This window comes from Coregonus lavaretus (genome assembly GCF_964263955.1).
Source record: "Coregonus lavaretus genome assembly, chromosome: 15".
In the NCBI taxonomy this organism is placed as follows: domain Eukaryota; kingdom Metazoa; phylum Chordata; class Actinopteri; order Salmoniformes; family Salmonidae; genus Coregonus; species Coregonus lavaretus.
This window is the reverse complement of record NC_140002.1, coordinates 18,043,539-18,068,693: the sequence shown is the minus strand read 5'-3', so window position 1 is coordinate 18,068,693 and position 25,155 is coordinate 18,043,539. Positions and strand designations below refer to the sequence as shown.

General features: G+C 42.1%; 1 protein-coding gene across 1 annotated transcript in view; it reads left to right on the top strand.

The window, feature by feature from the left end:
• Positions 1 to 25,155, top strand: part of LOC311142057 (cell adhesion molecule 1-like) — a gene marked incomplete at both ends in the record, with an annotated part of 471,507 nt that overhangs the window by 373,032 nt on the left and 73,320 nt on the right. Inside the window, 3 exons of the mRNA XM_084177610.1 lie at positions 3,572 to 3,730; positions 21,488 to 21,584; positions 24,733 to 24,905. Coding sequence (XP_084033736.1) covers positions 3,572 to 3,730; positions 21,488 to 21,584; positions 24,733 to 24,905 — 429 coding nt within the window. The remainder of the gene's footprint in view (positions 1 to 3,571; positions 3,731 to 21,487; positions 21,585 to 24,732; positions 24,906 to 25,155) is intronic.

The window sequence follows — 25,155 nt, the reverse complement described above, 5'->3', positions numbered from 1 at the left end:
TAGGCCAGTGACAAAAAATCTCAATTTAATCTATTTTAAATTCAGGCTGTAATACAACAAATGTGGAAAAATTCAAGTGGTGTGAATACTTTTTCAAGGCACTGTATATGTAAATAAGTCCTCTGTCAGGTTAATTTTCCCTCACCCTCTGTCACTCCCTCTCCCTCTGCCTGTTTCTACCTCTCTCTTTTTCCTTCTTCCCTCTACCTCTTTCCTCCCCTCCCCTTGTTCTTTCTCTCTCTCTCCCGCTCCTGCTTTTTCTCCCTGATCAACGTCCCCATCTCAATCGAATAAAATTCTATTCGCTTCATTGACATGACCGAAATACACTCTTGATACCAAATATTGTTATGAAATGGGACAATGGGGAAAGAAAGTTGGCCTATTCAGCGTGTGGAGAGTGTGTTGTCTGTATTGTGTAGCACCACAGTTACTCATCAGAACGAGGTACATGTGTAGGCCTACTTCACACCTCGCTGTGTACCGTTGGCAGGGGTTACTATGGATCAAAATTCCTTCATAAAACACAAATAAACTGTCCCATCAACAACCACCCCAGCAGCCATTGAGTGACTCACGAGTACAACAGCCCTTGACAACGAGCAATTTCCAGCTGATTCACCTTCCATTGACCATTCTCTAGGACGTTCCCTTCTCTCTTCCCTACTTGTACTGTACAAGGTCACTCACAGAGCCACTCCATTCAGAGACGCACAATGGCCACCTCTCTCAATTATGTTATTACTACTCTTCCCTCATAGCCTTGAGCGCAACAGTAGCCCGTTGTTACCATTTTGTTACAAAATAAACATATTCCACTCCCAATTAAATGTGGGAACACTTGATTATGCAACACAAGCTTTTCATAGGAGGGGAAAAAGCTTATTTGTTTTCAGGTATTATATTTCAGGTGTACTCAATTCTACGAAAAGTACCAAAGAACATTTTATGTGATTGTGTGATGTCCTTGTGAAGAGAAAACATATAGGCCAGTTACATTAATGACTTGCGGTCTAAAGATGACTGCTTTACAATAGGTCCCTACAGTCTTGTCCCTACAGCCAGACGGATTACCAGGACGTGTACTCCAATGGTCTAAGGCACTGCATCGCAGTGCTAGCTGTGCCACTATAGATCCTGGTTCGAATCCAGGCTCTGTCGTAGCCGGCCGCGACCGGGAGACCCATGGGGCAGCGCACAATTGGCCCAGTGTCGTCCAGGGTAGGGGAGGGAATGGCCGGCAGGGATGTAGCTCAGTTGGTAGAGCATGGCATTTGCAACGCCAGGGTTGTGGGTTTGATTCCCACGGGGGGCCAGTATGAAAAATTTAAAAAATGATGTATGCACTCACTAACTGTAAGTCGCTCTGGATAAGAGCGTCTGCTAAATTACTAAAATGTAAATGTAAATGTTGTATTGAAACACGGCTGTTTTTCATCCCTATAGGAAAACAAGACACACACGCACAATGTCTTTGAGCAGGTGCTGGATATTGTTCAGTAAACTATAAAAATAAACTCTACACACTGTAATCTATGCTTGCATGTCGTTTATTGGTGACAATTGAGACAACGTTTCAACCACTCACGTCTTCATCAGGTGCCATACAATAGGTCTCTGAAGTCTTTAGTAAAGACCCACTTCGTAATTCCCAAAACAACAAAACTATGATGAAGAAAAATGGCTGTAAATATCAGTGGGTTTTTAACCCCCTAGAGTCGATGTCCGCTGCGCCGCAAAAATCAAATTAGCATAATAAAACAATCCCCGTCTGCATCTGCGATGAAAGGTGGCAGAGCTAGAGCGGTGTTTGTCAGATCATGAGGCATCCCGAAAATTGGTCTTCTCATGAAAACGTATGTAGCGTCCAAATGGTTTGTCTATCTCGAACACGTACTGTACATGTCGGTTATTTTGCTCTAGGATGCCCACAAGCCTCAAAAGACTATAGTCCGAAGGTAGTCCGAGTACCAGTTTAAAAAATGAATGGAAGTACAGTGCATTCGGAAAGTATTCAGACCCCTTGACTTTTTCCACATTTTGTTACAGTTCAGCCTTATACTAAAATTGATTTAAATGTTTTTGCCCCCTCATCAATCTACACACAATTCCCCATAATGAAAAAAGCAAAAACAGATTTTTAGGGCCACCAATCAATCCTTTATGGTAGAGTGGCCAGACGGAAGCCACTCCTCAGTAAATGGAAAATGACATCCCGCTTGGAGTTTGCCAAAAGGCACCTAAAGGACTCTCAGACCATGAGAAACAAGATTCTCTGGTCTGATGAATCCAAGATTGAACTCTTTGGCCTGAATGCCAAGCGTCACGTCTGGAGGAAACCTGGCACCATCCCTACGGTGAAGCATGGTGGTGGCAGCATCATGCTGTAGGGATGTTTTTCAGTGGCAGGGACTGGGAGACTAGTCAGGATCGAGAGAAAGATGAACGGACCGAAGTCCAGACAGATCCTTAATGAAAACCTGCTCCAGAGCTCTCAGGACCTCAGACTGGGGGTGAAGGTTCACCTTCCAACATGACAACGACCCTAAGCACATAGCCAAGAAAACGCAGGAGTGGCTTCGGGACAAGTCTCTGAATGTCCTTGAGTGGCCCAGCCAGAGCCCAGACTTCAACTTGATTTAACATCTCTGGAGAGACCTGAAAATAGCTGTGCAGCAACACTCCCCATACAACATGACGGAGCTTAAGAGTATCTGCAGAGAATAATGGGAGAAACTCCCCAAATACAGGTGTGCCAAGCTTGTAGCATCATACCCAAGAAGACTCGAGGCTGTAATCACTGCCAAAGGTGCTTCAACGAAGTACTGAGGAAAAGGCCTGAATACTTATGATATTTCCGGTTTAAATTTTTAATAAATGTGCAAACATTTCTAAAAACCAGTTTTTGTTTTGTCATTATGGGGTATTGTATGTAGATTGATGAGGGGGAGAATCATCCATTTTAGAATGAGGCTGTAACGTAACAAAATGTGGAAAAAGTAAAGGGGTCTGCATCAGAATGCACTGTATATGGAGATAGTTTAGTGCTTAAAATAATGGGTTAAATGCATGAAAAAAAACCACAAAAAAAGTATAATATATAAATAATTTCATGATCTTTCTTATATCTCTAAGATATATGACAGACACTTCAGAACAAACTTATTTTAGATTTTCTGGGGGACTATCTGTTTATCCATGTATAAAGCTGTTATTCAATGCATTTCTATGATCTAATAGCAGTAAGGCCAAATTCAATGTTCCATCATATACTTTTTGTATCTATTTTTTTTATACCTTAAGGGGTCCTTAAACTCAAAAATCAAATAGCTAAATGATCCTTGGTATGACCATCTTAAAACAATTCCATATGTTAGCATAGTACAGCGGTCCCCAACCACCCACGGGCCGAATATTTAAAAAATCATTGTTGGACATAAAAGACTGTGAAAACATCAGGAAATCAGCTCCAAGTGATTTTAAGTTTGGAAATCTGTTCCCAAGTATTCCCACACATAAAAGAGAGACAGGTGATTGTATACAACGTGTCTGTTTTTGTCATCCCTCCCAGGCATGTCCAAGGTGGAGGAGACGTATGACCACATGTTCACGGTGACCAGCCAGCTGAGGTTCATCGTCACTAAAGAGGATGACAGCGTTCCCGTGGTGTGCATCGTGGACCACCCAGCCGTCAAAGACTTCCAAGCCCTGACGTACCTGGTGGTACATTGTAAGTATGGGCAAACACTTGCGAGAAATAATACTTCCAATGTCTTTGTCCACTAACAATTTATTTCCTGAGGGACTCAAATCTAGAAAATAAGATAAGATGCCATCTTCTATTTTCACAGAAATGTGCCTTGCAAACTACAGTGGGGTAAAAAAGTATTTAGTCAGCCACCAATTGTGCAAGTTCTCCCACTTAAAAAGATGAGAGAGGCCTGTAATTTTCATCATAGGTACACGTCAACTATGACAGACAAATTGAGATTTTTTTGTTGTTGAGAAAATCACATTGTAGGATTTTTAATGAATTTATTTGCAAATTATGGTGGAAAATAAGTATTTGGTCACCTACAAACAAGCAAGATTTCTGGCTCTCACAGACCTGTAACTTCTTCTTTAAGAGGCTCCTCTGTCCTCCACTCGTTACCTGTATTAATGGCACCTGTTTGAACTTGTTATCAGTATAAAAGACACCTGTCCACAACCTCAAACAGTCACACTCCAAACTCCACTATGGTCAAGACCAAAGAGCTGTCAAAGGACACCAGAAACAAAATTGTAGACCTGCACCAGGCTGGGAAGACTGAATCTGCAATAGGTAAGCAGCTTGGTTTGAAGAAATCAACTGTGGGAGCAATTATTAGGAAATGGAAGACATACAAGACCACTGATAATCTCCCTCGATCTGGGGCTCAGCTCGTTACCTGTATAAAAGACACCTGAGAGCCAGAAATCTTTCTGATTGAGAGGGGGTCAAATACTTATTTCCCTCAATAAAATACAAATCAATTTATAAAATTTTTGACATGCGTTTTTCTGGATTTTGTTGTTGTTCTGTCTCTCATTGTTTAAATAAACCTACCATTAAAATTATAGACTGATAGTTTCTTTGTCAGTGGGCAAACGTACAAAATCAGCAGGGGATCAAATACTTTTTTCCCTCACTGTACATGTATTCTACTGAATGAGTGATATTGTTTAGATTTTGTTCTTCAAATGTTGACTGAACTTTAAGTCTATCCATCATTTTTTGCGCACAAGTTTGCCCCTTTTTCCTTGAACAAAGTTCCCAGAGGCCTTTGTCCATACTCAGATGACAGACACAGGCCTTCAGACTGCATTTGAGCTGTCTCTGCATCAGGAGCTAAAATCAACCACCTTCATATTTGCCCTATGTTTAATATGCAGTAGTGGCATTATGATACAATCGGTAAGGCCCTGAAGTGCTTGACTTGGCCTTTGGGCTGAAGTCCTAGGCTTCAGATGCCATTATCAATGCAAAAGGGTAAGGATATTTTCTCCAAAACGTTGCCTTTCCTTCCAAACCTTGACATATGGCTCACTGTGAGTGTGTTGCTGTAGCAAGGTAAGCCGTGCTTGTTGTCACTCCTGGAGCTTTGTCCGTTCTGTAAAAAGCTTCCGTCTAGGAATTAAAAAATAAACAAGGATGCTCCATCTGACCTTTCCTTGGAAGAGACGGGCTCATCTGCCTAGACGTGACATTTGGCCACTCTCCCATTACAGTAGCAGACAGGGCTAGAGCCTGGTTGGGCTGCCCCTCCAACTGCTTGTACAGAGCCTGGTTGGGCTGCCCCTTAAACTACTTGTGCAGAGCCTGGTTGGGCTGCCCCTCCAATTGGTTGAGCAGAGCCTGGTTGGGCTGCCCCTCCAATTGGTTGAGCAGAGCTTGGTTGGGCTGCCCCTCCAACTGCTTGTGCAGAGCCTGGTTGGGCTGCCCCTCCAATTGCTTTTTTCACATTGCGCTGAATACATATGGAAGAGGCAGAGTGGATATGGTTAGACGTTCCACAATTTCACATGGACCACCAATATGGCGGCAATTGACCCTTTGCTAAGCCCTGCCCCCCTTGGTTACTGTTGCAACCAATGATGTAAATAAACCCTGGATTGCAGATGCTATGTATTGGACATTGAGAGGCTTTAAAGCCACTGGTCGGCCATATTGGCACTTTCAGTTGGAGCAGTCCTCCACAGGAATGAATGGAATTCTACAGTATTTCAATTAAATGTTTCAAGGGCAAAATTACATGTATTTAAGTATTTTGTTGTTGTAGTGGGGACAGTAACATTAGTACTCTCAAAAAAAGATACTTTAAGGAAAATGTTTTAATATATTGTTTCATTAAAAAAAAATATTTATCTCACATATAATTTAAAAGTATGCATTAAGGCATCTGTAATATAATTAACGTGTCAAAAACGAATGTAGACATTAATAAATGCATTTATATAGCTTCCAAAAACTTTTTTATAATGGAGGAGAAGTACCAAGATGGCTGCGCGGTGGCTTCAATACAGCACCCGCTGTCAGTCATCCAGGGTTTATATAGATAATTGATAGCAACCTCAGACAACATTTTCCCAGGAAACCCAATTCCCCCTTCTAACCACTGGTGAAATTCCCTCACAATGATCTCAAACTGTGTTTTTAATACACAATCAAATTAAACACAGGCTATCCCTTGCTAATCAGCAGACTCTCGGGTATGTGATGGACTGTTATTACAATTACTTCACGGGAACCTGGTAAAATGAAGGTTGTAGTGTGGCTAGCCACTGTATGGCTCTAAATGCACTGTCAGCATGCAGCCAAAGTTACTAACCACTTTTGGAGTTAACTAACTCTCAAATCGTATGTCGACAGCAGATGAGAGTTGTATTCATAATATTTATTTATTTATTTTTATTAAAAGTCAGGCTATTTATTTAACTAACATAGCTAATTTCGCTAGCTAACGTACATTTCGAAAAAATAAACAAGTTATATTAACCCCCAGAGTCTATGTATGCGGCCCCGAGGAAATCTAATTAGCATAATACAGAAATCCCCATCAAAATCCGTCAGTTTAAGGTAGAGATATCCGTTTTTTTGCATGGGCTCAACCGACCACATCCGCCGATGTCGCCCTTCAGCAGCTAAGGTGACAGGTGGCAGAGCTACAGCGGTGTTTGTTAGACCATGAAACATCCGGAAAATTGGTCTTCTCACAAAAACGTCTATAGCGTCCGAACGGTTTGGCCTTTAAACTATTATGACCCCTCAATGGAAAGATGAGACTCTCATGAACACGACCCCCACAAACGTCACGTGACTCGTCTGAAGTCAGAACAGCCGATCAGCCAACTTCTGTCTGTAGTGTCCGAACAGTTTGGGCTACACACTAATATGACACCTCTATGGAAAGGTGAGTCTCTCACGAACGCGTACATGTCGGTTGTTGCCCACAAGCCTCACAAGACTAGTCTGAAGGTAGCCGGGTACCAGTTTAAAACATGAATGGAAGTACAGTATGCACTGAGTGTACAAAACATTAGGAAAACCTTCCGAATATTGAGTTGCACCCTCTTTTGCTTCAGAACAGCCTCAATTCATTGTGACTTGGACTCTACAAGGTATCGAAAGCATTCCACAGGGATGCTGGCCCATGTTGACTCCAATGCGTCCCACAGTTGTGTCAAGTTAGCTGGATGTCCTATGGGTGGTGGACCATTCTTGATACACACGTGAAACTGTTGAGCATGAAAAACCCAGCAGCGTTGCAGTTCTTGACACGCTCAAACCGGTGCGCCTGGCACCTACTACCATACCCTGTTCAAAGGCACTTAAATCTTTTGTCTTGCCCATTCACCCTCTGAATGGCACACATACACAATCCATGTCTCAATTGTCTCAAGGCTCAAAAATCCTTCTTTAATCTGTCTCCTCCCCTTCATCTACACTGATTGAAGTGGATTTAACAAGTGTCATCAATAAGGGATCATAGCTTTCACCTGGTCAGTCAATGTCATGGTTCCTAATGTTTTGTACACTCAGTTTCTATGGAAATAGTTTAGTGCGTAAAATAAGGGGTTAAATACATGTATATATAGTTTCCTGATCTTTCTTATACAATGCATTCGGAAAGTATTCAGACCCCTTGACTTGTTCCACATTTTGTTACTTTAGAGCCTTGATTAAATAAAAAAATATCCTCATCAATCTACACACAATACCACATAATGAAAAGCGAAAACAGGTTTTTAGAAATGTTTGCGAATGCATTAAAGAAAATGTTTTGAAACACATTATTTACATAAGTATTCCGACCCTTTGCTATGAGACTCGAAATTGAGCTCAGGTGCATCCTGTTTCCATTGATCATCCTTGATATGTTTCTACAACTTGATTGGAGTCCACCTGTGGTAAACTCAAATGATTGGACATGATTTGGACAGGCACACACCTGTCTATATAAGGTCCCACAGTTGACAGAGCAAAAACCAAGCCATGAGGTTGAAGGAATTGTCCGTAGAGCTCCAAGACAGGATTGTGTCGAGGCACAGATCTGTGGAAGGCTACCAAAACATTTCTGCAGCATTGAAAGTCCCCAAGAACACAGTGGCCTCCATCATTCTTAAATGGAAGAAGTTTGGAACCACCAAGACTCTTCCTAGAGCTGGCCGCCCGGCCAAACTGAGCAATCGGGGGAGAAGGGCCTTGGTCAGGGAAGTGACCAAGATCCCGATGGTCACTCTGATAGAGCTCCAGAGTTCCTCTGTGGAGATGGGAGAACCTTCCAGAAGGACAACCATCTCTGCAGCACTCCACCAATCAGGCCTTTATGGTAGAGTGGCCAGACGGAAGCCACTCCTTAGTAAAAGGCACATGACAGCCCACTTGGAGTTTGCCAAAAGGCACCTAAAGACTCTCAGATATTGAGAAACAAGATTCTCTGGTCTGATGAAACCAAGATTGAACTCTTTGGCCTGAATGCCAAGCATCACGTCTAGAGAAAACCTGGCACCATCCTACAGTGAAGCATGATGGTGGCAGCATCATGCTGTGGGGATGTTTTTCAGCGGCAGGGACTGGGAGACTAGTCAGGATCGAGGGAAAGATGAACCGAGCAAAGTACAGAGAGATCCTTGTTGAAAACCTGCTCCAGAGCGCTCAGGACCTCAGACTGGGGCGAAGGTTCACCTTCCAACAGCACAATGACCCTAAGCACATAGCCAAGACAACGCAGGAGTGGCTTCGGGACAAGTCTCTGAATGTCCTTGAGTGGCCCAGCCAGAGCCCAGACTTGAACCCGATCTAACATCTCTGGAGAGATCTGAAAATAGCTGTCCAGCGACGCTCCCCATCCAACCTGACAGAGCTTGAGAGGATCTGCAGAGAAGAATGGGAGAAACTCCCCAAATACAGGTGTGCCAAGCTTGTAGCGTCATACCCAAGAAGACTCGAGGCTGTAGTCGCTGCCAAAGTTGCTTCAACAAAGTACTGAGTAAAGGGTCTGAATACTTATATAAATGTCATATTTCCTGGGTTTTTTTAATATATAAATTTGCAAAATTGTCTAAAAGTCTGTTTTTGTTTCGTCATTATGGCGTATTGTGTGTAGATTGATGAGAAAAAATATTTATTTTATCAATTTTAGAACAAGGCTGTAATGTAACAAAATGTGGAAAAAGTCAAGCGGTCTGAATACTTTCCGAATGCTCTCAGATATAGGACAGACACTTCAGAAGAAACTTCCTTTAGATTTTTTTGGTGGGGGGCTATCTGTTTATCCATGTATGAAGCTGTTATTCAATTTCTATGGGGTAAGAGCAGTAAGGCCAAATTCAAGGTTTCATCAAATAATTGGGGGATATTTTATTTATACCTTAAGGAGTCCTAAAATTCAAAATCAAATAGCTAAATTATCCTTGGTATGACCATCTTAAAACAATTCCATATGTTAGCTTATGGGGCTTAGCGAAGGGTCAATTGGATTTGACATTTTAGCGAATACTAAAAAAGAATGTGATAATGAACTATCATTCTTGAAATTCTTCTCCAAGGTGAGCCAGCCAACAGCCCAAATTATACCCGTTCTCATTCCACGGTCTGCCTCACATGCTCTCATCAGACACATCGCTTCTCCATGCCTCGCCATGCTGCCGGGGCAGGCAAAAGTAATCGATGTTAAAATCATTGAGTGCGCAGGCTGTCCTAATAGACTTCATTCTGCCATATAAAAAAAAGAAAAAACATGGCCAGGGATATTAAATAAGCTCAGTAATAATATAGATGGCTGGCTGGGCAAGGCAAATACATTTGCCCTACTGCGCTGTTGCTTCTTCCCCCCGGGGACAGATGGAGGGCCGAGGCTTGAGGGCTGCTGGGGGACACAGATAATAAAGCTAAGCAAATAATTCTGTTAACATAATGATAATGGCCGTCTCCCTCGTACGATACAGCTGCTCTCATTTTCCCCAAGTGGCAATATCAGGAAGTCACCGGAATGTTTAGTGTTTGTGTCTAAGGAGTCTAAGCCAGTACGACTCTTAGACAGACGGTGGTACTGTACCTATCAAAACACTAAACCTCTCATGATAACATTTTCAAGATGACAATGACGGGAGATACTACACTGCAGTGGGAGGAAAATATGGGATGTACTGTAGTGTCTTTTGTCAGTACCGACGCTCTGCACTGCATGTAACGGTTTAATTTTAATCCACCAACCACAAGTTCTGGGCAATGTTGTTACAATAACCTTTGGGATAGTGCAGTTTAGAGACTAACACAGCCCAAGCCTGAAACGAAGTTCTCACTCGTAACAACGGTACATGCCCGTCCAACCAACATGGCGCCACGCCCAGCCCTGTCCATCACCCAGACAGAGCACCACAGCTTCTGCCAGGTCTGTAATTTGGACGGATGGACGGCCTGCAGATTGCTGTGTGTTGACCGGAAAGGTCATACAGCGGAGAGGCCGGGTGAGCTACGCTGTTGACATATTTAGTGATCTGCAAAGTTTAGGTTGAGAATGAAAGGAGATCGGACATTTGCCATTAGGGGATCCTAGACTTTGGAATGGTCTGCCAGAGGAGATCAGGCTTGCTGATTCAGTGCCTTTTTTTATATCCCTGCTGAAGACACACTTTTATAAAGATGCTTTTAATGTATGATTTCAATGTATGCTTTTAATTAGCTTTTTTTTTTTAAATTAGTTTTCATTTCTTTGTTAGTACTTTTATTTTATAATTTGTTGATGTGATGCACTTTGTTACTTGTATTGAAAAGCGCTTTACAAATAAAGATTATTATTATATTATTATTATTAAGTGCAGCAACTTCAACTACAGGAGCCCTGGGGACACCAACATCAAATCAAATGTTATTTGTCACATACACATGTTTAGCAGATGTTATTGCGGGTGTAGCGAAATGCTTGTGTTTCTAGCTCCAACAGTGCAGTATATCTAACAATTCACAACAATACACACAACCTAAAGTAAAATAATGGAATTAAGGAATATATCAATATTAGAAATATTAGGATGAGCAATGTCGGAGTGGCATATACTTTTAGTATTTATTTAATTTTTTATTTCACCTTTATTTAACCAGGTAAGCCAGTTGAGAACAAGTTCTCATTTACAACTGCGACCTGGCCAAGATAAAGCAAAGCAGTGCGGTAAAAACAACAACAACACAGAGTTACATATGGAATAAACAAAACGTATAGTCAATAACACAATAGAAAATCTATATACAGTGCAAATGTAGTAAGTTATGGAGGTAAGGCAATAAATAGGCCATAGTGCAAAATAATTACAATTTAGTATTAACACTGGAGTGATAGATGTGCAGAAGATGATGTGCAAATAGAGATACTGGGGTGCAAATGAGCAAAATAAATAACAATGTAAATAACAATATGGGGTTGAGGTAGTTGGGTGGGCTAATTACAGATGGGCTGTGTACAGGTGCAGTGATTGGTAAGCTGCTCTGACAACTGATGCTTAAAGATAGTGAGGGAGATAAGTGTCTCCAGCTTCAGAGATCTTTGCAGTTCGTTCCAGTCATTTGTAGCAGAGAACCGGAAGGAATGGCGACCAAAGGAGGTGTTGGCTTTGGGGATGACCAGTGAGATATACCTGCTGGAACGCATACTACGGGTGGGTGTTGATATGGTGACCAATGAGCTAAGATAAGGCAGGGATTTGCCTAGAAGTGATTTATAGATGACCTGGAGCCAGTGGGTTTGGCTACGAATATGTAGTGAGGGCCAGCCAACGAGAGCGTACAGGTCACAATGGTGGGTAGTATATGGGGCTTTGGTGACAAAACATATGGCACTGTGATAGACTACATCCAATTTGCTGAGTAGAGTGTTGGAAGCTATTTTGTAAATGACATCGCCGAAGTCAAGGATCGGTAGGATAGTCAGTTTTACGAGGGCATGTTTAGCAGCATGAGTGAAGGAGGCTTTGTTGCGAAATAGGAAGCCGATTCTAGATTTAACTTTGGATTGGAGATGCTTAATGTGAGTCTGGAAGGAGAGTTTACGGTCTAACCAGACACCTAGGTATTTGTAGTTGTCCACATATTCTAAGTCAGACTCGCCGAGAGTAGTGATTCTAGTCGGGCGAGCGGGTGCAAGCAGCGTTCGATTGAAGAGCATGCATTTAGTTTTACTAGCGTTTAAGAGCAGTTGGAGGCCACGGAAGGAGTGTTGTATGGCATTGAAGCTCGTTTGGAGGTTTGTTAACACAGTGTCCAATGAAAGGGCCAGATGTATACAAAATGGTGTTGTCTGCGTATAGGTGGATCTAAGAGTCACCAGCAGCAAGAGCGACATCATTGATATATACAGAGTCGGCCCGAGAATTGAACCCTGTGGCACCTCCATAGAGACTGCCAGAGGTCCAGACAACAGGCCCTGCGATTTGACACATTGAACTCTATCTGAGAAGTAGTTGGTGAACCAGGCGAGGCAGTCATTAGAGAAACCAAGGCTATTTAGTCTGCCAATAAGAATGAGGTGATTGACAGAGTCAAAAGCGTTGGCCAGGTCGATGAAGACGGCTGCACAGTACTGTCTTTTATCGATCACAGTTATTATATAGTTTATGAGCTTGAGCGTGGCTGAGGTGCACCCATGACCAGCTCGGAAACCAGATTGCATAGCGGAGAAGGTACGGTGGGATTCGAAATGGTCGGTGATCTGCTTGTTAACTTGGCTTTCAAATACTTTCGAAAGGCAGGGCAGGATGGATATAGGTCTTTAACAGTTTGGATCTAGAGTGTTACCTCCTTTGAAGAGGGGGATTACCGCGGCATCTTTCCAATCTCTGGGGATCTCAGACGTTACGAAAGAGAGGTTGAACAGGCTAGTAATAGGTGTTGCGACAATTTCGGCGGCTAATTTTAGAAAGAAAGGGTCCAGATTGTCTAGCCCAGCTGATTTGTAGGGGTCCAGATTTTGCAGCTCTTTCAGGACATCAGCTATCTGAATTTGGGTGAAGGAGAAGCGGGGGGGGGCATGGGCAAGTTGCAGCGGAGGGTGCAGAGCTGGTGGCCGGGGTAGGGGTAGCCAGGTGGAAAGCATGGCCAGGCGTAGCAAAATACAGTAGAACAGAATACAGTATATAATGAGTAAAGCAAAAATATGTAAACATTATTAGAGTGACTAGTGTTCCATTATTAAAGTTGCCAGTGATTTCAAGTCTATGTATATGGGGCAGCAGCCTCTAAGGTGCAGGGTTATGTGACTGGGTGGAAGCTGCCTAGTGATGACTATTTAACAGTCTGATGGCCTTGAGATAGAAGCTGTTTTTCAGTCTCTCGGTCCCAGCTTTGATGCACCTGTACTGACCTCGCCTTCTGGATGATAGCAGGGTGAACAGGCAGTGGCTCAGGTGGTTGTTGTCCATCAGTCTTATTGATACAAAAAAAACGAGTACTCTCCTCGGGAAATTAACCCATCAACAAGTCAAAACACTGAGCAGAATAGGCAAGCATAGCTTTTGGAGTATTGTCATAATGTATTTGAATAGGGGATGCCGTTTAAAATATATACTTTTTTTTTTATAATACTTTTTTTTTTTTACAAACAAAGACATACATAGACAAAAACAATAGACAACTTAACATTTACATACAGAAAGCATGAATTATTGAGTCATTGTTAGTTTTACAATTAAGACATGACTGCCGTTGTGCTGTAGAATTTGTGAATTTTGTCTCTTGTATAATCAATTCTATGCATTAGTTTATACTGGATGAAGCGCAAATATTCGTTAACTGTAATTTTGTTCGTTATGTTCAAACACTCTTTTTAAGTCTTCATTCCAATAGTTTATATATTTTTTCGAAGAGATTGTCAGTTGTATAGGCTCTCTGCAAGGTTTTGTATGTCTTACCTATCATATGAGAATCTTTTTCTGACTCAAATAGGATTCCCTCAACATTGCTCTGATGTCCAAAAGCTTTCAGGTTGAAATTTCGTGATATAATACGTTTAAGTTACATATATTTGAAAATGTCTACATTGGTCAGTCCAAAATTGCTTTTTAATTCTGTCATGGAAATAATTGTATTTCCTATTACCACGTTATTTAGGGTTTCGATGCCTTTAGTTTTCCATGTGGGCCAATTTATCATAAAATTTTGAAAAGCTTTCCAAGGATTGTATCCGTAAGGGTGGGTATTTAAGGAGTGATATTAGTTATTGTGGAATCGGTTTCATTTTTTCCCCCATACTGTTATAGTGTTCTTAACTGAAGTTGTTAATGTTCTTAGCTGTGTCCTTTAATAGACACTTGAAAAGATTCTGGGATGAGCATGCGCATCTACAATATGTACCCATTGTTCCTCTTTATTGCATTTAACAATATGTCGCAAATAAAAGCCTTTGGTGGCGAGTTGATACAATTCCAAGTCTGTAAGGTTAAAACCACCCTCAGACTTAGGAAGATGTCAAACTTTCCTTTTTATTCTATGAGCTTTGTTTGCCCATATAAAGTCTGTTATGACCGAGTATACTTATTTAAAGAATGTCTTTGGTGGGGTAATTGGTACCAAAAATAAATATAACAACTTTGGGAGCCATGCCATTCTAAAAAGGTTTATTCTACCTGTAAGATTTATGGGAAGATTGTTCCATTTAATTAGATCTGCTTTCATTTAGTTGAGTAATGGGATAAAGTTATATTTTATACTGTATATTTGTTGGTTGTTGTCACTTATTAAGCATCCTATGTATTTAATATTGTTTGTGGTCCACTTATAGGATTGCTGTAAATCATCAGTTATTATTTTACCTATTGCCATTATTTGTTTTTTTTCTACATGTATTTAATATTATAAGATTTTAGAGTATTCAGAAAATATTTTTTACAAGGGAGGCATTGAGTTTTCGATATTTGTCAGGTACATCAGGAAATCGTCAGCAAATAAGTTTAGTTTATACCAGGGGTTGTAACCAAAATTATTTTCCAATCGTTTTGCTCTGAACAAAACAATTTATTTATTTTTTACGTTCCACTGTTCCGACCAGCAAAATAAAGTTCTGAACCGGTTCGAACCCAAAAAAAGTTACGGTTTATATAGTTTCTTTCTGTTCCTTTTTAAACCTCTGAAATATATATATTTAAAAACATTTAGCTCAACATTTAGTTACTTCACCAATGGATAGAGCAGCTTGCTATGGAGAGGGCAAGCTATGTACATGCCAAGCTATGTACATGCATTGGACAGACAAGAGTAGAGTAGGGTGCGACATGCGGCTGAAATTTTGCAGGTGAGGAGAGCGCTTGGGATGTAGCGTTTGGCATCTTGTTGTTATGACATGCATTATTTGAATTAAGCCCACATAATTATACCTACGGAGGAGCGCCTTCTATGAAGGAACTTTGAATGTCTTTGAACTTCAGAGAGTTGGCTTAACTAACATTGGACCAGAACTAGCCCTTGATCATGACTCAGTTCCATTACATTACACATAATGCAGCCTAGAGTTATCTAGAGCTAGACCTGAGCTAGCTAACAAGCTAGCTAACTAACAAGCTTGTGTGTGCAGAGCGGCACCAGAATTAAAATAAAAACACGTCTTACCTTTTTGTAGTTAATAAACCCAATGTAAAATGTGATAACTATAGTATCCTTAACTAGCACTGAAAAAGTTATTCAATTGTTCTCAAATAAAAAATCTCTCTTCCTAATTTCTGAATCACTCCTGTAACGTCAGTAGCTACAGTAGGCTATGCATGCCTCGGGGGGAGGGGCAGGTAGCCTACACACACACACTGGCAAAGATTTTGAGCTGGCAGGCAGACACTGGAATACGTTTCTGAGTGACAGTGAGGGCTTTTCATAGGCACTTTGTTTTGTTTTTTGTGGGACTGGGAAAAAAATGCCTGGAACATAAAATAATGTTATTAACCGGTTCCCATGCTTTTAAAATAACGGTTCTGTTCCGGAACAGTATAGATCACTTTCATTCTCGGTTCTGTTCCTCAATTTCTTTTGTTATTTTCCGGTGTTCTGTTCTGTTCTGTTCCCTGAACCGGTTTCAACCCATGGTTTATACTCATGTTTAGCAATACTGATACCTGTTACATTTTTCTAATTCTTTCTGCAAGCAGTTCAATTGCCAGTGCAAACAGGAGGGGGGGGGGAGAGGGCATCCCTGTCTTGTGCCTCTTTCTAAAGCAAATTCATCAGATAATGTATTATTTGTGTATATTTTTTTTAGGATATTTATATAATATTTTTATGAAATGTATTATTTCAGCTGGAATGTTGAAGACTTCCAAAGTTTTCAGGCCATTCAAGACGGTTGAAAGCCTTTTCGGCATCAACCACCATTATTGATAAATCTACATCTTGTTTTTTTGCGTATTGTATAATACTGAAACATGTTCTTGTATTTGTTTGTGTCTATTTTTAATAAACCCTGCCATTTTGACGGCAAGTCATCTATAGAATGATAATAGTTTTGAGTGCACTTTTGCAATGGTTGTATGATAATGTTGGTTTGAAACACTTCAGGATTTAGCTACTGTAAAAGGATACCACTCAAGTAGTGCTCACGTACTGTAACTGCCGTATGTGGCAGCACTGCAAGCTCCATCGAAGGGAGAATATTCAATTTAGAATCCTTTGAGGTACTCTGGGTTTGGAGCTGTGCCAATGTTTGGATGCGGTATCAGCTATTAGGCCTAACTACGAAGGCAAGATGCATATCACTCCAAGGGATCCTAAAGGACATGTTTTACAATGTGGTGCCCCCTAGTGCATTTAGCAAGGTCGTAGTTTATCATTTTATATTCTGTCTTGTACTGCTTCCTTTACCATGCCTCAACTAGCTAACTCTGCTACTACAACTTCTACTGCTGCTGCTGTTGATAAAAGCAATAACATTAAAATGGTGATGATGATGATTGTGATGATGATGATCATGATGGTCATATTAACGCAACACCCAGCAGTAGTGCAGTAGCCATACTGTGTGTTTATTTTCATGGTCCACACCAGCTGTTGTTGCCAGGGAACTATTCATAAAAGGGAGGTAATGGTGTGCTTTCTTTGACTTTCTTCTCTCTCGCTTCCTTCTCTCTCTCGTACCTTAAATTGCTCTCCTTTTCTCTCTCTCTCACCCCCCTTTCTCTTGCCCTTTCTCTTCCCTTTCTCTGTCTCTCTCTCTCTTTCTTACCTTTCTCTCTTTCTTTCCCCTCTTCATCTCTCTCTGTCTCTCTCTCTTTCCCCCGTCTGTCTATCTCTTTCTTCTCTCCCTTTCTCTACTCCTTCTCTCTGTTCGTTCTCCCCTTGCTCTCATTAGCACTGTACATAATACAGAGGCTGATATTTCTTCTGAACACCAAAGGGAGCTAAGGGGGGCCTTATTAGTATTTACTTACTGTAAGGCAACATTCAAAGGCGGCCCGGGCTGATGTACCCACTTTTATAATCATGTTTCTGTCTTAACTGTTGTTGAGAAGGACCTTTATAGCTTTCTTACATAAAGCGTCCAGAGCGTCTTTATGTCTTGTTAGCGGGGCAGATTCTTTCTTCTTATTTTATCTCGTTTCCCTTCCCAGATACTACAAGGACAGCAGACGGTGTTGGAAGTTCATAAACATTACAACAACTGTCGTTAGTCTTGAAGGGACATATTTTATTTTGACTAATTGCACCCTGCAAAGGAACACCTCTAGATAACCAATCAATATCGATGTAACAACTATTCCTCTATAAACAACATTAAAAATAAACATATGTTTGATCTGGGGCACTCCTTCACACACTCCCACAACCTTAAGGCCAGAATCTCTGAAATTATTTTATTATTGGTTAGGCTGTCTTGTACACTTTTGCAGCTAAAAGCTGAATTTCAGTATACAGACAAAAAAAGAAACAAGAAAAAAGGAGATAACAGTTAGCTAGCTGAAGAAAAAAGAAATGGAGAGTAGCTAAGTCTAGCTTCAGAGAGTGCCTGCTCCTGGTAATGGCATCTATTCTGCTGGCAGCCGAGTTGGATGGTAGGGACAGGATTGATGATGGTGATGGAGCTGGAGTTGTCCTCTCCTCAGACGTTGTTCTCGTCAATCCTCAGCTCTCTGTAGCCACTGGTTGACTCCTCCACTATGCTTTCTCTGCTGCCGTTACGGGCGCTAAAAGCACACCACACACCAGTCCAGAGTATAAAGTCCTCCTCACTACGAGGGAGCCCTCTGCCATCATCACACTGCAGTTCACTCACAGCCACGGGTGGGTAAAGAAGCTGGTGCTGCTGAGTCCAGAATGCATCTTTTGAATGCTAACAGCCAGTTAAGATAGCTAGCCAAGCAATCATCAAGTTTCCGTACAATAATGACACCTCAAACCATACAGAAACCCCCCCGACCCCCATGTCACAAGCCTTTTTCATTTCACACAAATGTTGTAAACCACGGAAGCAGCTACTGTATGGACGACACATGGACCAAGCCATCCCTTTAGGGGCTGGCAACTAACAGCCATTCTTCACTACCTGCTATCTATCACCGGGTGGTGGTGGTGGAGGAGAGTAGAACCTGACCAGTCTGCGTGTGGCGGCTAGTCAGGCCAGTCATGTTAATGAGTCAGGCCAGTCAGAAAGGTCAATGGTGTCGCTGTAGCCTGCCGCCGGCCCTATGGACTGTTGACAAACTACACCTCAGAGAGGAGAGAAAGGCTTGGAGCATCCGTTCTGAGTGGACAGTGTGCTGCTGTGAAGATAGGAGGGATACAGTAGGAGAATGTGGACCAGTGGAGGCTTGCTGGAGGGAGAAATCGGAGGATGGGCTCATTGTAATGGATGGAAGGACCCCGTCCTGCGATTTTCTTTACACTAGCCTCCACTAGTAGGCTACGTATTGAGGCCCAATCTCTGAAAGACGTAGTAAAAATAACATTTACCAAACTACAATACAAACACCCCAGAGTTTGAAGAGTTGAGAGAGTTTGGCCAACTTCGGAGCTGGACGTCATGTTGCTACCTCTAAGCGTTCCAGGCATGGATTCCACTTATAATGTGAGTTCCACAGTTTGTTAGCTTATTTAAATTCTGCCAATATTGCCCACCAGGCACAAACATTACTCAGGTGTAATTATGAGTTTAAGGTTGGCAGTAGAAAAGAGAAAACCTCTGTGGATCTATAGCAGCATCTACAGTTGAAGTCGGAAGTTTACATACACTTAGGTTGGTCATTAAAACTCGTTTTTCAACCACTCCACAAATGTCTCATTAACAAACTATAGTTTTGGCAAGTCTACTTTGTGCATGACACGAGTAATTTTTCCAACAATTGTTTACAGACAGATTATTTCACTTATAATTCACTGTATCACAATTCCAGTGGGTCAGAAGTTTACATATACTAAGTTGATGGTGCCTTTAAACAGCTTGGAAATTTCCAGAAAATGATGTCATGGCTTTAGAAGCTTCTGATAGGCTAATTTACAAAATTTGAGTCAATTGGAGGTGTACCTGTGGATGTATTTCAAGGCCTACCTTCAAACTCAGTGCTTTGCTTGACATCATGGGAAAATCAAAAGAAATCAGCCTAGACCTCCACAAGTCTGGTTCATCCTTGGGAGCAATTTCCAAACGCCTGAAGGTACCACGTTCATCTGTACAAACAATAGTACCCAAGTATAAACACCATGGGACCACGCAGCTGTCATACCGATCAGGAAGGAGACACATTCTGTCTCCTAGAGATGAACGTACTTTGGTGCGAAAAGTGCAAATCAATCCCAGAACAACAGCAAAGGACCTTGTGAATATGCTGGAGGAATCAGGTACAAAAGTATCTATATCCACAGTAAAACAAGTCCTATATCGACATAACCTGAAAGGCCGCTCAGCAAGGAAGAAAATTATGTGAATATATTGAAGCAACATCTCAAGACGTCAGTCAGCAAGTTAAAGCTTGGTTGCAAATGGGTCTTCCAAACAGACAATGACCCCAAGCATACTTCCAAAGTTGTGGCAAAATGGCTTAAGGACAACAAAGTCAAGGTATTGGAGTGGCCATCACAAAGCCCTGACCTCAATCCTATAGAACATTTGTGGGCAGAACTGAAAAAGCGGGTGCGAGCAAGGAGGCCTACAAACCTGAATCAGTTACACCAGCTCTGTCAGGAGGAATGTGCCAAAATTCACCCAGCGTATTGTGGGAAGCTTGTGGAAGGCTACCCGAAACGTTTGAACCAAGTTAAACAATTTAAAGGCAATGCTACCAAATACTAATTGAGTGTATGTAAACTTCTGACCCACTGGGAATGTGATGAAAGAAATAAAAGCTGAAATAAATCATTCTCTCTACTATTATTCTGACATTTCACATTCTTAAAATAAAGTGGTGATCCAAACTGACCTAAGACAGGGAATTTCTACTAGGATTAAATGTCAGGAATTGTGAAAAACTGAGTTTAAATGTATTTGGCTAAGGTGTATGTAAACTTCCGACTTCAACTGTACATTAGGGACTACAGCAGTAGTGTCTAGTTTTCGCAAATGTGATATCCAGTTTACACAAACCATGCATCATTTGAGCATTAATATTAAACTAAGTTCCTAGTATTAAATGTTAAATTCCGCTCCAAGGCAGTGCTCCGAGGAACATGAATGATTTATGAAGCGCTGTATTGGCATCATTATTTTCTAATATTTCTGGAACTCTTGACCATCCTGGACTATATCCGGTCATACTGGTAGTTATTGTTTTGTGTTGTCTATCATGCTGCTTGGCCTTGGAAAACAAGTATTTGGTCTTTCACATCAAACTTTAAACATTAAGTTTAATGTGAAAGACCACAGTGACAGTTGGTTGGGAGAGACCTTACAGTTAATCCAGTGTTCCTTTAAGAAAGTTCCTAGAGAACAGGTCTAAGACTACATTTCCTCTCCCAAATCTGATCCGTACCAGCAGCAGCCTGGTTTTCCCAAGTGGTCTCCCATACACGAATCAACCAGGTCTAGTCCTTAGGAAACAGCAGGATGGTATCTCACCCATTATTGCTATAAAATAAAACCAAAGCATGCCCTGCACTAGCATCCAGGTAAACAGTCTAGAATATCATAATCTCATAATAGGAAGGAATAGAGTGGGCTCTTCCAATGGTCTCTAGTCAAGTGTTGTAAAAGGATACAGACAACTCTCAATTATACTCAACCACCCTCAATTTTGTACAGGGATTTGAAGTCCAATTCTGTCCTCAGACAAGTCCTCCACATTTTTTAAACACTTGTTTCGTGAACCTCCCAACCACACGTCGGTAAATTTCACATCACGTAGTCTGCATCAACTTGGAATGAAGAAACGTTAAGTAGACTGAAGCCTAGCTACTTGATAAACTTGTAGCAGCACTAATGACGCACTGTCTCTCCCTACCTTTCTCCCCTTCCTCCCTTCCTCCATTCCTTCCTCGCTCCCTCCCTCCCTCCCTCTCTCTCCACAGATAAACCGGAGGTGAAGATCATAGTGGAGTTTCCTGATGGGCTGCCAAGAGAGGGACAGAACATGGAGCTGTCGTGCCAGGCCAAAGGCAAACCCCAGTAAGACACACACACACAGCGGCAAACACACCACACAAACCACACATCTCTCTCTCCTCTCTCTCTATCTCAACACACACCTCCATTAGGATGCCTGTAACTTCCAATTAGGATTCTGCCAAATGACGGGAATGGAGCGAACAGAGCTCACACACACCTGCACACGCCCCTGTACATCAGTATCGGTGCGTGGGTAAAATCACTGGGGAAGACAGATTTTTTTGGTTGTTGCCATATTACAACCTGTTAGTTCATATGCCTTGCGACCGTGATATATAGGCCTAAGGCCGAGACAATAAGAAGACACAGCGGCAGAATAAATTCAACCACACCTTTGTTTCATCACAAAACCGGAGAGCAACCTCTGTCCAGTGAAGTCCACAAAGCATATTGCATGTAACAAACAGTTACATGACCAGTAGCATGGTCAAGCAAGTTAATGTTACCGACATTGCTAAACAACCGGACCACTAAACAACTATTGCCTTCACTATTCCAGCACCATTGCTTAATCTAATACAGTGACAACTAAAAGACACCAAAAACAATTTAGTCCAATCAACGTAAGCTAAATATGATGTGGCTGTCCATGGTTCGTATTATTTTCTGTGTGTGTGTGTGTGCGTGCGCGTGCAAGTAGGAAAAACATGTTGACTCACCCTACTTGTAGAGAAACGCCAATGCCATCCTCCTCTCTTTCATGTTGACGAAGCGGTCTATCACTCTGTCATACAGTACACGCTTTTATTTTTTGTTGTCCTAGGCTACCTGGCTAAAATGCTTGGTCGCTAGCCTAACTTCCACTCATGGGCAACGTTAGCTATTTAACATTAGCCTTCTACATCTAGCTACATATTGAACTTCCATCCTCTCAGGCCAGGGACACAACAATGTATGAATTAATGGTTGGATCAGAATCGCTGTTATAATCATTGGCCAGTAAGGAGAATAAAGTAAAACCACAAGTCCAAATCCCTATCTCCATCTATGGCTAATTTAGGAAAGGGCCAATTTTAGCTAGCTAGCTAGCCACTGGTGGACAACAACACAACGAGATGTAACAATTAAAGTTGTTTCTGTCAATGACATATGCTCTCGATGCGATTAAAAGGAGTGACGCCAAATCCAAACTGGCTTCCCTTGACACTTTTTTGTTGTTGCGCCAGGACCGTTCACAGTTGAGCTCACTCAGTTTAGCTCAACGCTGACTGGCTATTATTTTATACTTTTTTTATCATGGGAGGCCAAATGCTCGCTAGCCTCCCTTGCATTCAATGCTACGGGCGGTAACAATTTCATACTCTTTTGGACCAAAACAGCAACAGATAGATGGCTTACACATACAGAGACAGAGGGGTGCTGTCTCGCTTGCTCGGATGCTTTCTCTGGTGAGATACATTCAGCCTATTGCGAATTGAAGAAAAATTTGAGAGACTAAAGATAAATTGTTTTATGTTTTCTTTTTTTCTTGGTCTGGCTTACCTTGGCATCCATGAATACACGCCACTGGTGTACATATCCACAAACCTGCACACACTTACACAAATACTTACACACATGTACATATCCACACACCTTCACACACCTCCATGGACTTACTGATGTACGGGTATGAATATGTATGGCTAGCTCACAGCCTCAAGCAGAGACAGAAATGCCCATCCTGTAGCTCCGGGAGCAAACGGTGGTTGTGGCGAAAACGTGATGCCATCGCAACGATGCCGGCTGCAGCAGTCCACCGTGAGACACAACCGGTCATTACATGACGCCGTCAGCGGTACGATCCCCGCGAAGACCTTACATCATTACCCAGCTTCCTGTCCCGAGGTGCCCTAATTGTGAACAATACGTGTCAGATGTGTACACACACACACCACACAGGCCCCTCCCTCTCCCCTTCAAGTTTTGCACTCAGCAGGGAGAGACAAGGCGGATCTCACCCGTATTAATTTAATAAAGATGAAAATACAATCAATACAATGGGCCAGAGAATTGGAAGTCATTTTCATTAGAGCTTGAGTGACGGGCTCTGGCCGTGTGTGTCCATTTGTATTCTATCTGCCTCCCTCTCTTCCCCCACGGCCTCCCTCTCTCTCTCCATCCCCCCCTCCCTCTCTCTATCTCTCATGTGTCACCCCCCCCCCAGTAAACCTATTTTTCTAGGTCATTACTCCGTCTTTAGGCCGGCGCTGTGTGTATATTTAACCTCTGATTCCGGCTCCATAAGATTCCCCCCCCCGACGAGGGATTCCAGTTTGCTCTCTCGAGGCGCCCGCCGCCGCCATCAAATGTTTTTTCACCCCGCCACAAAGGCGAGAGTTCAACTGTTATTGAGCTCAAACTGCTCTTTTGTTTCAAGGCTTAGCCCGTTCTCTCTCCCTCCTTCCCTTGCTCTCCCCAAACCAAGTATTTTCAAATGGAGGGAAACAAGTTTAAATAGCAACACAAAAACAGAACAACAAGAGAGAGGCCTCGGTGCCCACTCAAGGGACATAACGGCGCGTTGGCTAGCTAGCAGCCAGCCATTGAAAGTTGCGAGAGCAGAACAGAGTTAAGAGGCGCTTTGTTTTTGTTGTTTTTCCACCCTCGTGGCTTCTGGTTCTTACATAGCTCTTCATAAAAAAAATGGGATCCAGATCCAGCACTTCCTATAAGCTTCATGCCAAGGTAGCGAGGGAACAAAGATGGCTGGGTAATGTAGTTAACCACGTCGAGAGGCCAGGAACATAAAAGGCTCCCCACCTAAATAGCACAAACACACACACACACACACAAATAGTTTGGCAATCAAAGGTGAAAGAATCTCATTGTGTTGATGTTTACTCTATCGGCGGCGCCCTATCGTCTCCTAAAAAGGGGATACAAACAAGACCTTAAAAAATATATATTTATACTTGGTGTGGTGATTGATTTAGCTCGCCAGGTACAAAGGAACCAATTGAATATAGTCCAAAAAAAGGTAACCTATCATTATTTGAAAGTATTTGACATATGTATTTAAGATCTAGGTCTAGGGGAAACTATGTGTTTGACCAGTGAAATTACTGTCCCCTCGCTCTCCTGTGAAACCAATAGAATAGTCCCAAAAGTGCAAACGCTGCTCATTTGATCACTGAGTGACATTGATGTCCCCTCTCTCTCTCTCTAGTCCCCAGCAGATCAGCTGGGTGAAGGTGGACGACGACCTTCCCTCACACGCCCTCATCAACGGCGCAGACTTGTACATCGAGAACCTCAACAAGACCTACAACGGCACCTACCGCTGCTTCGCTGCCAACTCAGTGGGCGAGTCGTATGACGACTACATCCTCTACGTCTACGGTACGTACCTCTCGATTCCACACTCTCGCTCTCTCTTTATCTGATGACTACGTACTCTGCGTGTATGGTACATACCTCCCACCACCCTCTCTCTATCCATCTCTCTCTCTCTTTATCCCCCATTCCCTCTCTCTCTCTCTCTTCCCCGCTCTCTCTCCCCACAGCGTTATCTGAACACGGTTCAATACCATTGATTCCAATGACATTTCCTTCCCTGCAGGACATTACCATCTAATCTGGCCATTTTCCC